This window comes from Protomyctophum parallelum (genome assembly GCF_964188405.1).
Source record: "Protomyctophum parallelum genome assembly, chromosome: 7".
In the NCBI taxonomy this organism is placed as follows: domain Eukaryota; kingdom Metazoa; phylum Chordata; class Actinopteri; order Myctophiformes; family Myctophidae; genus Protomyctophum; species Protomyctophum parallelum.
In genome coordinates, this window is record NC_139705.1 from 34,478,544 (window position 1) to 34,493,615 (window position 15,072).

A 15,072-nucleotide genomic window follows, 5' to 3' on the forward strand; every position below is an offset into this window, starting at 1 on the left:
CTCTGACTGGTAGTTCAACGCCACTGAAACCAAGACAAGTCATTAATGTCTGCTAAAGCTACAATACACAACACATTTAATGAATAAAATGTAATTATACAGCTCTATAATAGAGTATGTTAATACTCTAATTAGGTGTCAGGTAGGACACCTACTGGCTGAGAGTGCGGGCACAAAATATGCGTCAAGAAGCGTCAAGATGCCGCTAAGAGCAGGCGTGTCCTGGTTTGAACACAAAAACTGCTTGTGACGGAACGTTCCGCCAATTAGAATCCAACCGGCAACTGCTCCTGGCGGAAGGCTCCGTTATATAAGCTCGCTAGAATTTACGCTAATATTTTAGCATCTAAAATGGACACCCAAACTGGACGTGCATCACACTAACACCAAGTAGATCCGGGTCGGCAGTTAAGCGTTGGCACTTGCGTCCACCAGGTGGCAGTGGAACGGTTAAACAGCTTGTGGATGGAAATGATGCTTGCTCGCGGCTGCAACTTGCAGCGTCTGCAAAGCGTTTCCGGTTTTTCACCCACGAGCGTCATTTCCATCCACCAGCTGTTTAAAAATCTGGAAGAGACGCCTAGAGGACGCGTTCTGTGCAGCTTAGGTGAGCTCATGCCCTGACAAGTATTACTGCTTCACACTTATAACTATAAGTCCAATATATCTCCTGGCCAAGTGGGGATGCCTTCTTGGAAAAGTTTAGTCTCCCATGCGGGAGACTCAAGTTTGAAACCCAGGTAGGACAGTGATTTTAGATGTCACCAGACATATCGATAGGCGGAGATCTCCAGCCATCTGCCTACGTGAGACTACTATGAACAGAAATGTTACCTTTTCTACGGTTCAGGTTAAGTGCCTGTATATTAGCGAACCCCCTCACCCCAACCTACACACGTACCAAGGTGGCATCCGGAGTTCCAGAAGGGCTGAGGGTTGAAGTTGGAGGAGTCCACGCGGTACGAGGAGGGGTAGATGCGTGAGAGTTGCCGCTGGTTGAAGTGGATGAATGCGGCAGGTTTCTGCTGCATGATCTGGTGAGCCTTGGTCTCGCTCAGCGACGACACTTGACAACTGCAGGCAGCTGCTCACAAGAGGGTGTGCCGGTGGAAGATAAGATCATCAGTACACAATGACAGTACAAACTGAGGTGCAATTCACGAACGCGTGTGTAGATAGATCCCTGATTCGTGCGGATCACATGTGTATATCAGCTAATCATAAAATCACAAGCGCGTTCACGAGAAGTTCATTTGTTTTTGTCATCAAAGTTTTTTAATGATTTTAAATAAAGCATACAAAATTCACATGACTTACACAAAAGAAAAAGACAAGAAAAAAAAAGAAAAAAACACAAAACAAAACACACCTAGCAGTCAAAAAAAAAGAAAACCCCTGGACAACACCCCTCCATACTCTGTTGTTGACACTCATGGTTATATCATATGTAATGTACAAATACAAAATGTTACAACAATCCTTTGATATATAAATAAAAGTAGTCCCATATCTCATGGAACTTCCCGTTGACATTATTCCTCCTGGCAATTGAGTATTCAAAGGATGCCGTTTCAGTCATAAGTTGGGTCCAGTCTGTGATCTCTGGCGTAGCAGAGCTCTTCCAGTTTCTCAGTATCAACCTAGCTGCAGTAATAAGGCCTGCAGTCACCAATGCATGTTGTGCCTTGGTGACCCCCTGTGGCAGCACTGTGCGATCTCCCAAGAGACATAACCTTGGGCATTCTGGTAGTATTAGCCCCATCCAGTCTCCAAGTTTCCCCAGTACCTCTTTCCAGAAAGGCACAACCACAGGACATTCCCAAAAGGCATGTAAAAATGTACAATGTATGTATTAATGTAAAATGTAAAAATGTTCCCCATTACATTTCCAACACCGTTTGTCTTCCACCAAGCCCATCCTAAACAGTTTCACAGGGGTATAGTAGAATCTATGTATAATTTTGTAATGTGTAAATTTGCTTTTAATATCCCTAGTGGCCCACCCAACTTTGGAAATTATATTTGACCATTTCTCTTCACTTATTTCACATCCTAAATCCCTTTGCCATATTAATCTAAGATTTTCAGTCTTTGCACTTTGTAATTCCATTATATTTTTGTAAATTATTGAAGCCCTATGCATTGTCGGTGGCCAGTCAAAAATTGTTTTCAACATATTAGGTTCCTCTATACCCCTGTTAAGGTTGAACACACTTCCAACACTACTTCTTAGTTGAAGATATTTCCAAAATTCACCCCTACCCATCACATTAAATTGATTCTCCAACTCCTGATATGACTTAAAAGTTGTATCCATATATAAATCATCAATTACACCTATACCATGTCTTTGCCAAGGCTCCCAGCAAAATGAATATTGAGAAGTTCATTTGCATTGTTCTGCGCCCCATTTCACACCAAAAATAAATAACTTTCCTAAAGAAGTTCAAGTTCGTCTCTCGTCAAAGAATACAGCACGCCAGTGTCGCCTTAACAACTAGTACATCTGTTCTGTCTGGAAGCGAGTTACCGGTTGCACAATTATGGATCCGCTGAACGTAATGTTCTCATAAATGAGAATTACAAGTTTACAAAGTTGAATTCCACCACCAAATAATAGGCAGATGAAACACGAATGAAAGGTCATTATATTTATATAAGCCTTTTCTACTGAACATTATTCATGTATACCGAGGTAAAAAGATGATGCAAAAATCCAGCAGGGAATACTGGCAGTCTGGCACGCTGCTATCGGATAGAATAATTATGGACCAGAGCTTTATTGATTACTGAGGGGAAATTCATCTTTTGGATTGATAGCCTAGATCACTGTCCTATGTCGGAACAGCTAGATTTAATCCACTGTTTCCTCATCAGATGTTATAAATTAATACGGCGACACAATGGAGGCGCGTCTGTGTCTGTGTTCATTATGTGAAACTTTGGCAAACACGCCAAGAGGGACCTAATAATTTAGCTCTAAATGCTACAACATAAAATTAAATCTGTAGAATTTGCATTATGTCTATAACATACTTAGGCTACAAGCAATACATCGTTTGACTTTTTTTTTTTTCATATAAATGGGTTGACAAATGTTGGGCACATACCTATTTTATTTGAGGTTTGGAACTATATATTGTAATTGATTTTGCATGAAGAATAAGGCATTCTAATGACATACTGTACACAAGCATTGGTCCCATGTAAGTCAGCCTCGGAGCAGACGTGAGAACCGAGCGGACCTCTCGCAAAATTCACTGACAGAACATGATGGAAGTTGCGTTAATTCCTTTACGTTCAAAATATGGCGTTAACATCTTAGTGAATTGGGCTCATTATCTTCACTGTGTGCCTGTCATTAGTAAAAGTTGAAAGCTTTGTTCTTTTGGGAAATGAGCAAGCTAGCTCAGCAAAGAATTACTGTAGGTGTCTCACTGCGTACAAGAACAATTACATACTAAAAGGTGACTGACGCAAGTTTTGCTTTAATCCTTGTCAGCAAGAGTTTAGCTAATGTTTCAGCATCCAGCCTACTGCTGACAAGAATTAAGCACTTAGTAACTTTTTTGTTTGTTTTAACATGGAGTGAACTTCAGTTAGCTATAGTGTGTGTTTCCTCTAATGTGCAGATCCACTCACCTTGCGTCTCGATGTCTTGCAGGCCCACAGACTTGGTGTATTGGACCAGATCAGACAGAGCTCTGGAGAGCTTCATCGTCTTCCTATTCCTGTTCATGTAACATGGTCAATGTTAGAAAATGTGTACTCCTAAGGGACATTTTTAGTTGTTAGTTTTTAGACTGTTGTTGGGGAGAACTAATTATTATTAGTTATTAGTGCTAGTATTTTTGGATGCTGATCGCAGATTTCCCAAGTACCGCAGATCAGTGCAGTATCCTCGTATATTGGGAATGGATAAGATGTATAGTATTATCGTCTTGAGTGGCTGCCAGAGTGATCGGCACGACATACTTCAGTCATTGAGTGATAGGGGGCTTATGTCACAGTTGTCCGATGGGATATTACTGGAAGCATGATCGCATCGTGAGCATGATCGCATCATACGTTACGTGTGTTTGTGTGTGTGTGTGTGTGTGTGTGTGTGTGTGTGTGTGTGTGTGTGTGTGTGTGTGCGTGCGTGTGTGCGTGCGTGCGTGCATGCTTGCGTGTGTGCGTGCGTGCATGCTGCATACTTGCTGTGGTGCAGGGGGGCACGCGTAGCACTGCTGGAGCTCTCTGGGTCTGTGTCTGTGTCCTCTAAGCTGGACGTCTTCTTCAGTTTGCTCGCCTTTTTCTACAGGGAGTAGAACTTTTAAGGACTTTGTGTAGTCTGTTGGCATGTATAAATGTATAGTGGCTAGTGGAAGAATGTAACCAATTGCAACCAATTGCAAATCTATCCAAACTCAATTTTTTCAATGTATAGGCTAGGTGCAGGGAAATACACAGAACGAGAACGACCAATGCCTACAATGTACTGTATACTCCTGTGTGAAGGAGTTTTACATTGAGCTTTTATGACATGCAGGCAGAGAACAGATCCAATCCAATCCAATGATATGAAAATATGAAGTATGAATAAGTGTAAAGCGGAAGGGGAATAGAGGTGCGCAGTGCCCACCTTGCGTTTGGAGAAGCTGCCCATGAAAGATCGCCCTGTGCGCTTGTTGCTGCCAGGGGTTGACTCGTCAGCTGTGTCCGTCCCATCCTCGTCTTTACCCTGGACAAGGACATTAATAAACTCTGTCAGTTGGCCTTCAACCAAATCATAATGTGGTATTTCTGGATTGGGCAGGCGCATTGGAAATGAAGCATTCGTATCCGGCAGGCATGGAAAATCACTTTTCTTTGTTTCCTCTTCGTTAAATGGTGCTGTGTGAGACTAATTAGAGCCTGGACTGTGAGCGTGTGTATGTGCTGCTATGTGTGTACGGTGAGCGAGTGTGTATATATATGCATGAAGGCCGAAGGGTTGGGCTAAGTGAAGTGAAACTCTCAATTAGATGACCGTGGTGGGTGGGCTCCCACACTCCAGTGCACTACGGGTGCGCTGCCTTCCCAATTACCACCCGAGCTCCACAACACTTGATTAGAGGAGAGAGAGAGAGAGAGAGAGAGAGAGAGAGAGAGAGAGAGAGAGAGAGAGAGAGTAACAGCCAGGTTGGAGAGAGAAAGGGGGCAAACTCTGCAATTTCCCTCAATGATTACTAAGGTTTTTATATCTATCTGTCACTGTCAGAGGCGGAGTAGAATAAAATGAGTTTTCTCTTTGGAACAGAAAACTTTTTATAAGAAAGAAAGCCTGACGGGTTGAGCTGATGAGGCTCCCTTTTTATTTCAGCAATTGGGTTTTGGGGCTCGATCAGCAGAGACGATGATACAGTATGTACAGGTGCAGTGGTAAAAAGTAACTAAATACATTTACTTATAAGTACTGTACTTTTGTTGGTATTTGTACTTTACTTGAGTATTTCCAATTTCCAATACTTTTACTTCTACTCCACTACATCTCAGAGGCTACAAGATCTACAAGATCTACAAGATCTACCAGCTCACAATGCGTCACGACGCGACACATTGTGAGCTTGCAGATCTGCTATTTTCAAAAGATGTGTAAATATTTGAATTCCGGACTTCTGGACTTCCGGAGTAGTTCTACATCGCAGTATTGCTACTTCTATACTTAAGTAAAACATTTGAGTACTTTTCCCACTACTGTACAGATGCCAGATAGAAACACATTGGGGAGGAAGTGTTTCTGGCCCCCAGACGAGGCCAGGCTTGTCTTTTGGTTCATACCTTCGGGCTTGCCTTGTCGGCGGGGGGCTTTCCGCTGGGCGGCAGGGCGGCGATGGCGAAGCTGTCGGGGTCCTCTCTGTCCCGAATCTTAGACTCCTTCATCAGGTTGTCAAGTTTCTTCTTGGCCAGGCTCTCCACCTGCTTCCTGTTGGCTGAGGTCTGGACACAAAAAGGTGTGTGTGTGTGTGTGTGTGTGTGTGTGTGTGTGTGTGTGTGTGTGTGTGTGTGTGTGTGTGTGTGTGTGTGTGTGTGTGTGAGAGAGAGAGAGAGAGAGAGAGAGAGAGAGAGAGAGAGTAGAGAAGAATGAGCATGTTTATTTATGGTGTTAGAGACGCTGAGGGAACATAAAGAACATTCAGTAGAACCTCAGTAGCCTCGGTACCCAGGCTTTTATTTTTGTTCGCATTCGGCTAAAAAAGGAAAAGCCTGGGGAAACCCATTGGACATTCTGGCATAGGAAGCTCACTATTTTGCTAACCAATAACAGTGCAGATGCGCGTCGCTCCAAATTTGGTGACATCAGTGTTCTCCACTGTTTTCTATACCGGGGAGGGGAGGGGGGGGGGGGGGGGGGGGCAGGGCGGGTGCTCAGATCGGTGAACCAATAGGATCCACCGCCTGTTTTCGACCGGCACCCGCCCCTTATAGAGTCTAGACCAGAAACCACACAGGCTGGGCCAAGCTAGAACCTCAGTAACCTCAGGCTGGGCCAGGCTAGAACCTCAGCCACCTCAGGAAAAACGCAGCAAAATATATTAAAAAAAACGCAGCAGTGTGCAACCAGGGACCTTTACTGTATTTAAACACTGTATGTCACTACATTGTGCGGCTGCACTTTATTAAACAACAATGTATTAAAGGAATTGTAATTTATATTCCAATCTCCACTGAGAGACTGATTTGGGGGTTTCTGAGGTCCTACTATGAGACGGAGAGGATAAGTGTACGTCAGTGATTCTCAACCTTAATTTAATTTAGGACCCACATTTAAATATGCATTAGGCCATGGCCTTCCATGTGATACTTTATCTCACTCTGTAATCTTTATGTATGTATTTATAAGCATACAGTACAAATGGAACCACATTTTGCTGTACATTTGTACACTCCATTTGTAGACCCGTATGGGTCCAGTTGGTTCCTAACTATCAATTATTTAGCTGGGGACCCCCTGGAACCCCCAAGGACCGCCCTGGGGGTGGCCCATGTTGAGAACCACTGTATTACACAACACAAGCTCATGTTGGTATGATGGATGGCTGCTATGCACAAGCAGGCCATTCAATGTGTCCAGACTAGAGTAACATGATCAATGTGACAGACAGGGGAGACCATTATAATGAGAGCAAGGGTTGTGATTGAAAAGACTGCAGCTGCGAAACATAAGCACATGCTCACTTCAGCCACTAGGGGGCAGAGCTCTTCCACAAACCGACTCAAACAATTAATTTTGTTAGCAAAATGCCAGCCAAGATTTTTGTGTTAGATTTCATGTTGCAGAATTCATTGTTTTGCCCATTCTAAAAGCTGAGCTGGAACAGCACAATGATAAGAGTATATGGCACATGACCGAGATGATGCTTTCTGAACAGCAGGCTGAGAATGACCATGTTATACAATACCTTCCACTGTGGAATATGAAAGCAACATAAAGGAGGGAAAGAGGGGTGCATAGAGGATACAAAGAATGAGAGAGAGAGAGAGAGAGAGAGAGAGAGAGAGAGAGAGAGAGAGAGAGAGAGAGAGAGAGAGAGAGGAATAGAGAGGGAGAGAGACAAACAGAGAGAGAGAGAGAAACAACAACAACAGATGAACATGTAGATACACTACAGTAAAAAGACAGAGTTGAGGGCAATAGAGGACTTAAAGGAGAAGAGAAAGATGTCGTGTGAGAGAAAGAACAGCAGGAGGTCAAGAGCACTGAGCAGAACACAATGTTTCAAAGACATAAGACAGCAGATGGTTTCCCACAGACACTCAGTGACTTTTAATTGAAATCACAAAGTACACAGTATACAAGGTGATACAAACACACACAAACACATTGCAGCTCCTGGACACCAGTTATAGCAAAGGACTGGCACGCCCATTTGATAGCTGCATTGGATAAATCATCTTTAAACCCATTTAGACCCAAAGAAAACACCTTCTAAAATCTAAATCCTGACCTAAGTTTTCTGAAAATCTTATATATATTATTCAGAAATTACAAAAAATGTGTGTTGCAATACTGTACATAGCCACAACAACAACCCCAAAAGGGGGTCCCGGATTGAAAGATACTTGATATGCATTAGGCCACCCCATTTGATATGATGTTCTTTCCTCTGAGACCCCAATCTACAGAGGAGAAATGTAGTTTTACTAATAATGTAGTTAGTGAGAAACAACAGGCAAAAACACAAGATAATTCCAAAGTATGGAACAATCCTCAGTTCAATACAACTAGAGTCTGGTCCCACGCTGAGAAACAGTGAGATAAACCGCACGGAGGGAGACCAAAAGGAAAGAGCAGGAATTAACGCCGCAGTACGTACATCGTCTCCGTTCATCAGCTTACAGTCGTCCTCCATCTCGTCTGCGCTGTCCTCGTCCGACACGTCCCCCTCCTCGGCGTCCTCGTCGATGTTGGGGGGCAGCTTCTTGCCCTAAGGGACCACAGAGAAGAAGAAGAAGAAGAAGAAGAAGAAGAAGAAGAAGAAGCAGAGAGGATGGATGGAGGAGGCGTCACGTTATCCATTCATAAACAGCAGTGGTGGAAAAAGTACTCCAATGTTTTACTTATAGGTAAAAGAATACTGCAATGTAGAAGTACACCGTTACAAGTATAAAAGTCCAGAATTCAAAATGTACTTGAGTGAAAGTACAAAAGTATCAGCATCAAAATGTACTTAAAGTACAAAGTAGTCATTATGCGGAATGTCCTATTTCAAGTTATGTATACAAATCTTTCGAAAATAGCAGATCTACAAGCACACAGTGCGTTTGAAGTGGTTAATGCATGTTTCGTAATTATAAATACATTAATAAATAAATGAACACAACTAATAACTAAAGTTGTCAAATAAATGTAGTGGAGTAAAACGTACAATATTTGCCTCTGAGATGTAGTGGAGTAGAAGTAAAAGTATACTGAAAATTTGACATACTCAAGTAAAGCACAAATACCTCAAAATTGTACCTAAGTACAGTACTTAAGTAAATGTACTTTAGTTACTTGACGGCCACTGCCCTACAGGACCAGAGAGAAGAAGCCGAGAGGATGGAGGCGTCACGTTATCAATCCATGAACAGCTTCAGCTTGTTACATGGGGGATTACATATTTTGTCTCCACTCGGGGGCCCTGTCTGTGTAAAGCACTCTGTGTAAAGCACTCGTGGCATTTTCTATGAAACCATTCTGTGGTAGTAACAGTGGAGTATCGGTCAAGAGCCGAGACACGAATAAACTGTACTGGATTAAAAGGGCCAACCGTACAACTCGCACAGCAATATCCTCATTTAATTTAAATGTTCAAACAATGATGATTTTACTGTGCACTCTGGTGTATTGTCTTCAAGTCTGAAAGCCGGGTGTAAACGCTACAGTGTAAACACTACAGTGCATAACTGTTTTGTGTGAAAATAAATCTATTCATAACCAATCTATATGGTAGAGTAAGTTAATATAATCTATATGGTAGGGCAGTGGTTCTCAAACCTTTTCATGTCACGGACCGCCAAATTGATATGTTTTTGGCCGCAGACCCCCATCTGAAAGTCTTTTAAGATTTTTCAAAAATGTTCAAAAGTAGTAGATGTACAAGATATACAAGCTCACAGCGTGCTACGCTGTGATCTTGTATATCTGCTATTGTTGAGTAGCCAAAGTAAAAAATATTGTGAACATTGATTGTGACGCTATATACCGGTAACCGGCGGTAAACTAATTTAGCTGGGGATCCCCTGGAACCACCCCAACAGGGACCCCACTTTGAGAACCACTGTGGTAGAGTACGTTAATACAATCTAACTATCACAACTACGGTGGTTGGAGGTGATCTCTCTACTCTTCCACCAAGAAGCCTCCTGGTTTACAAGAGTTACTGCCCTGAGCCCTGCCCAAGCAAGCATTCTTGTAGAAATGGTTGGACACTGTTTAATGTGCTCTTTTAAACCAACACTGTCCTCCTGTATTTATTTACCTGATGCCTTTTTATTGTATTTGTTGCCCTTTCTTTTTGTGTGTTTTAACCTTGATGTGTTGTGTAATATGTGATGTTTTGTGCAATGTGTTTATATTTCGTTTTTGTTTTCTTTTGCTGTACAGCACTTTGGTCGGCCGTTGGCTATTTTTAAATGTGCTTTAGAAATAAAATTGACTTGACTTCTGTATCCCTCATGCAGGAGACCTTGGGTTTGAATACTGAGTAGGATATAAACTTACAAATTGCAGCTTTAAAACCCGAGCATAAAATATTGAAACCCACAATCTTCCTTTCTATGCTGGGCTCTGTAGTGTAAGTGGCCTTGACTCCCAACTGTCACTAGAAACATCGACCTTGTTCAAACCATTTAGAAGTAAAATTGAACCTTATGGGCACAAAAACATTGGCTAAGCTCACAAAACAGCCGTGGGATCAGTTCTGCTTGTAGTATTATAATAATATTAACACAGAACAGCAGGAGAGATAGGAACTCACAGGCGAAGGACAGGAGGGGAGCTACCTGGAGGAATAACTTTAAGTGCAAGTTATTTATGACTGCTGGCCACAGCAATGAATTATTATTATTATTTTGCTCCAGAGAGGTTTATGGATTGGTGGTATTTGTCCAAGGGTAAGCAATCGTCCTCAATCCCAGTGTCTAGGGGGCAGTGTGGCATGCAGTGTTCCGATTGGTGTGTGTTTGTGTGTGTGCGCGTGTGTGTGTGTGTGTGTGTGTGTGTGTGGGGGGCATGAGGGATACAGAAGTCAAGTCAATTTTATTTCTAAAGCACATTGTGCCATTACTTTAGGGATTGTGCCAGCCAAGTTTCACATCCTTTCACATGAAAGGTCGTTGACAATTTGTTGGCTAATACAGGGGAAATGAATAATGCATTTGATTCATACACTTAATCTTAATTGGACTTTTCACATTTGATTTAGCTGGACAGAACCTCTCACCTTGACGAGGATCTTGCCCCTCAATGTTTCTGGCGAGGGCAGGTGTCCCGACTCGTCGGCTTTGATGTTGGACAGGTCCAGCTTTTCGGCCATGATCTCCACCAGGTACTGGGCCATCTTCTTCTGCTGGGGGACACTGCAGTGGTTCTCAATGGACAGGATCACTGGGTAACTGTGGAGGTAAGGTAGCAAACATACAACTTTTATTGTTATAATGTTTATTTGGATCCCCATTAGCTACTACTACATACATAATGTAGCTACTACTAAATAAAATACATTACGATAATAGGAAAACATTTTACAAGACAAAGTGAAGATGTTATTACAGTATGTTACAATGTTATACACAGGCAGTTCCAACGACGCAATCTGATTGGTTGAAATAGCTATCTACCCGTGGTTCAAAATGAGCATGACAGCACACCGACGGAGCATAATATTGGAATTCCTCCCACTGCACCGACAGCTCAGCTGTGTTGATTGGTTAGATGGTGCCTCTGTGACAGAGCACTGCTACTTTGAATCAACAGGGACTATTTAATGTCTCGGTCAAATTAACTATTTACAGGGAAACAGAGATAGGAATCGCACAACATAATTTTTTTTATTTTGAGAGTGAATTGCCACACAATATGAATACATTTTAAGGTATTTTGTTTTGTTGGTAACGGTTGTATAATCGTAATATTACACACTTCAGACGTGATGCTTGCGGAATTCGGCTCCGCTTCGTTCCTGACAGCATCACTGTCGTGCCAGTAATCATGGTAAAGCATACCCTCTCGTGTAATATTGCTTAATTTAAAGCAATCTGGGAACCCATCAAATGTGCCTCTGACTCAGGCATGGTGTCTCAGCGGACAATGTGAAGGAAAAAAGCACACCCGTGTGAAGTGAGGGGCGCTTTTATCATCATACATCATCATACATACATCATCACATTCCGGCCAATCACTTTTTGCGTCCTCACATTTTTCTATTCTCACATTCCGTGCTCAGTCAATCAAATCATCGCTATGGGGTACACACGCTATGGGGTACACACATAGGCATAGGAGGGGGGCTAGCGCCCCTCAAAAATCTAATGTTCAGGAACCACTCGGTGAATCTCTGAAGCTAGAACCTACGAAAAATCTATGGATCCGCCAAATGTCCCCATACCCCTCTATTCCAAACAATCATGACTTTACTTTGATTTAACTTCAAGACATTTTGATAAAGTAAGTGTTTAGAAAATGTCATGTCAAACGCTCCGATGACGCAATTTTCATCCATGACATTTCCCTGGTACAAGATGTACATCTTAGATTGAAACCCATCTTAGATTTATCAAATCATTCACAAACATCCTCCTTTGAGGGAAAAGCTTTTCACCTCTATCTGCCTTGGTCCTTTTTTATAAAAAACAATTACAACCTCTTTTGATGTTAAATGCAGCAATGCAACACGCACACACACACCTCTGGGCAACTGATTTCCCCCCGTAGGAAAATAAAGGTATCTCTCTCTCACATGCACACGCACACGCGCACGCGCACACGCACACGCACACGCACACGCACACGCACACGCACACGCACACGCACACGCACACGCACACGCACACGCACACGCACACACACACACACACACACACACACACACACACACACACACACACACACACCTCTTTATATTACCTGTGAGACTTGGTCTATTAATAGCACTTTCTCGTAGCAACCTCCAGATTGTGAGTGTCTATCTATATGATTATCACTTTCTCTGAGGAGGTGGGAGTCCCTCGGCATCTGCTGGTGTGCTGTACAGTGTGTGTGTGTGTGTGTGTGTGTGTGTGTGTGTGTGTGTGTGTGTGTGTGTGTGTGTGTGTGTGTGTGTGTGTGCACGCATGCGCGTGTGCGTGTGCGTGTCCATGCTATGTAAATGATAATGGAGATGGACCGGTGGATGAAGCTGTGTGTAGAGTATGTACAGTACTAATGTGGAGATGGAGGCCGGGTCCCAGTTCCAACCCGGGTTCCCCCAGTGTTAAATGGAGGGTCCCAGTTCCAACCTGGGTTCCCCCAGTGTTAAATGGAGGGTCCCAGTTCCAACCTGGGTTCACCCAGTGTTAAATGGAGGGTCCCAGTTCCAACCTGGGTTCCCCCAGTGTTAAATGGAGGGTCCCAGTTCCAACCTGGGTTCCCCCAGTGTTAAATGGTGGGTCCCAGTTCCAACCCGGGTTCCCCCAGTCTTAGTGTTAAATGGAGGGTCCCAGTTCCAACCTGGGTTCCCCCAGTGTTAGTGTCAAATGGAGGGTCCCAGTTCCAACCCGGGTTCCCCCATTGTTAGTGTCGAAGTGTCCTTGAGCAAGACACTGAACCCATAATTGTTCCCGATGTGCAGGTTCATGCCTTGCACAATCTATGTAAAGCGCTTTGGATTAAAAGCGCTATATAAATGCACCATTTACCATTTGCCTGAAAAACCATAACAAAACCATAAGCTATATAGTGCTAAATCTCATTATCTACATCCCAGTAAAAGGCACACGCACACACACGTGAGTGAATGGGGGGTGGTGAGTCGATGGGGATCGAGTGTGTGTTGAACGTACTCATTCTTGACGAAGGCGTACTTGTTGATGGTCTCGATGACGTCCTTGAAGAGGATCTTGGAGGTGAGCGTGTAGCCGTGGTGCACGATGGGCTCTCCGTCCTGACCATCCCAGCAGTCCACTGTGGACCACATACACACCGCCATGACACAGGGTTGGCACAGTGAAACGGACAGACACATCACTTCCTTACTGTTAAACTGCTCTGGTCCAATATGTTTATATTGAAGGGACAAGTATATTAATGAACGTTACAAATAAATGCGACGTAAATACATAGTCCCCTGACACAACACATAAAAACAAAACAGGCAGGCAGTGAAGCACATTACTGGTGTAATTACTGGGTAATGTCCAGATCAAGTTTTCTTTGCTCCTGGCCCGGATTTCCGATCACGTCATTGGATCGGGACAGCCCTACTTCTAACGCTATGGACCAGAGCTAGTGTGTGTGTGTGACTGTGTGTGTGTGTGTGTGTGTGTGTGTCTGTGCACAGTAACTGTGCATTCAATGCTGACCTTCCACACAGCGGCAGCCGGCCTGCAGTACCCAGGTGTACATGTCCACCCTGGACTGAGACATGAGCTGGTCTCCCATCAGGTAGGTGTTGTGTGACGAGGCGATGAAGTAGTTGCACAGTGGCTGGGTCATGTCCTGGATCACCTCATAGTGCTCTGGGTTGAAGATGTCCCCCGCCGGGCTGCGGGCATAGTTGGTGAATCCTATGGGGACGGGAGGACGAGCCAGCAGTGTTTAGATTATGCATGTTTATATATGTCAACCTGGTGTACACAATTCAATTGGTTATACACATTTCTAAAGATTTTAATAATTTTTAAAAATATATCTAAATGTATGAAATGTTTGTTTGAAATGGGGCTTAAAGCCTCACTATGTAACTTTTTTTAAGGAATGTAATAATTCATGTAATTTTGTCCTGAGAACTGATTCTACAAATGTCTTCTAAATCATGACAGTTTTCAGAAAAATCGATGCTTCTATGTCAGTGGTGCTCAAACTATTTCATGTCAAGGATGTAATTGGCCGCCGAACCCCATTTGATCTTATTCCAGGGACCCCCCAGCAGCAAAGATTTGAGTTAAAATTAAAAAACGTTCGCTCTGAAAGAATATATATTCAAGTTTTGCGCCACATTTTCACGTTTTTTCAAAAATAGCAGATCTACATTGTAGATATGCTATTTTTCAACAGCTAAAGTTTAAAATAATGGTTAAAGTGGTTAAAAGCTATAACACGACACCGATGCGGCCTCAGGCCTAAATGGTAAACTTAAAACAATTGCCTATCTACAAGCTCAAGGCGTCAGTTAGTAAGTTACTATTACTAACTTGAGCGTTCAAGTTAATAATTTTTTTTCCTCCTCTCTCTCAATGGCCACTCCAGGGCTCCGTCATGAATTTATTACATGCATTTACGCAGCCGAGCCACCAGGGTGCCTCATTATATATCATTATACATGAGCAGAGGTAGCTGTTAATTGAATCTGGCATCTGTGCCACTTTTAA

The 15,072-nt window shown here is 43.0% G+C and overlaps 1 protein-coding gene across 1 annotated transcript in view; it reads right to left on the reverse strand.

Annotated features, from left to right (window-relative positions):
• plch2a (phospholipase C, eta 2a) overlaps nt 1-15,072 on the reverse strand; it is a 179,428-nt gene that overhangs the window by 13,402 nt on the left and 150,954 nt on the right. The window contains exons 9-18 of the mRNA XM_083769300.1: nt 14,065-14,268; nt 13,546-13,666; nt 10,950-11,121; nt 8,340-8,450; nt 5,803-5,961; nt 4,625-4,723; nt 4,197-4,297; nt 3,643-3,731; nt 902-1,084; nt 1-23 (exon numbers count right to left, since the gene is read on the reverse strand). The exon at nt 1-23 is cut by the window's left edge and continues 85 nt beyond it. Coding sequence (XP_083625426.1) covers nt 1-23; nt 902-1,084; nt 3,643-3,731; nt 4,197-4,297; nt 4,625-4,723; nt 5,803-5,961; nt 8,340-8,450; nt 10,950-11,121; nt 13,546-13,666; nt 14,065-14,268 — 1,262 coding nt within the window. The remainder of the gene's footprint in view (nt 24-901; nt 1,085-3,642; nt 3,732-4,196; nt 4,298-4,624; nt 4,724-5,802; nt 5,962-8,339; nt 8,451-10,949; nt 11,122-13,545; nt 13,667-14,064; nt 14,269-15,072) is intronic.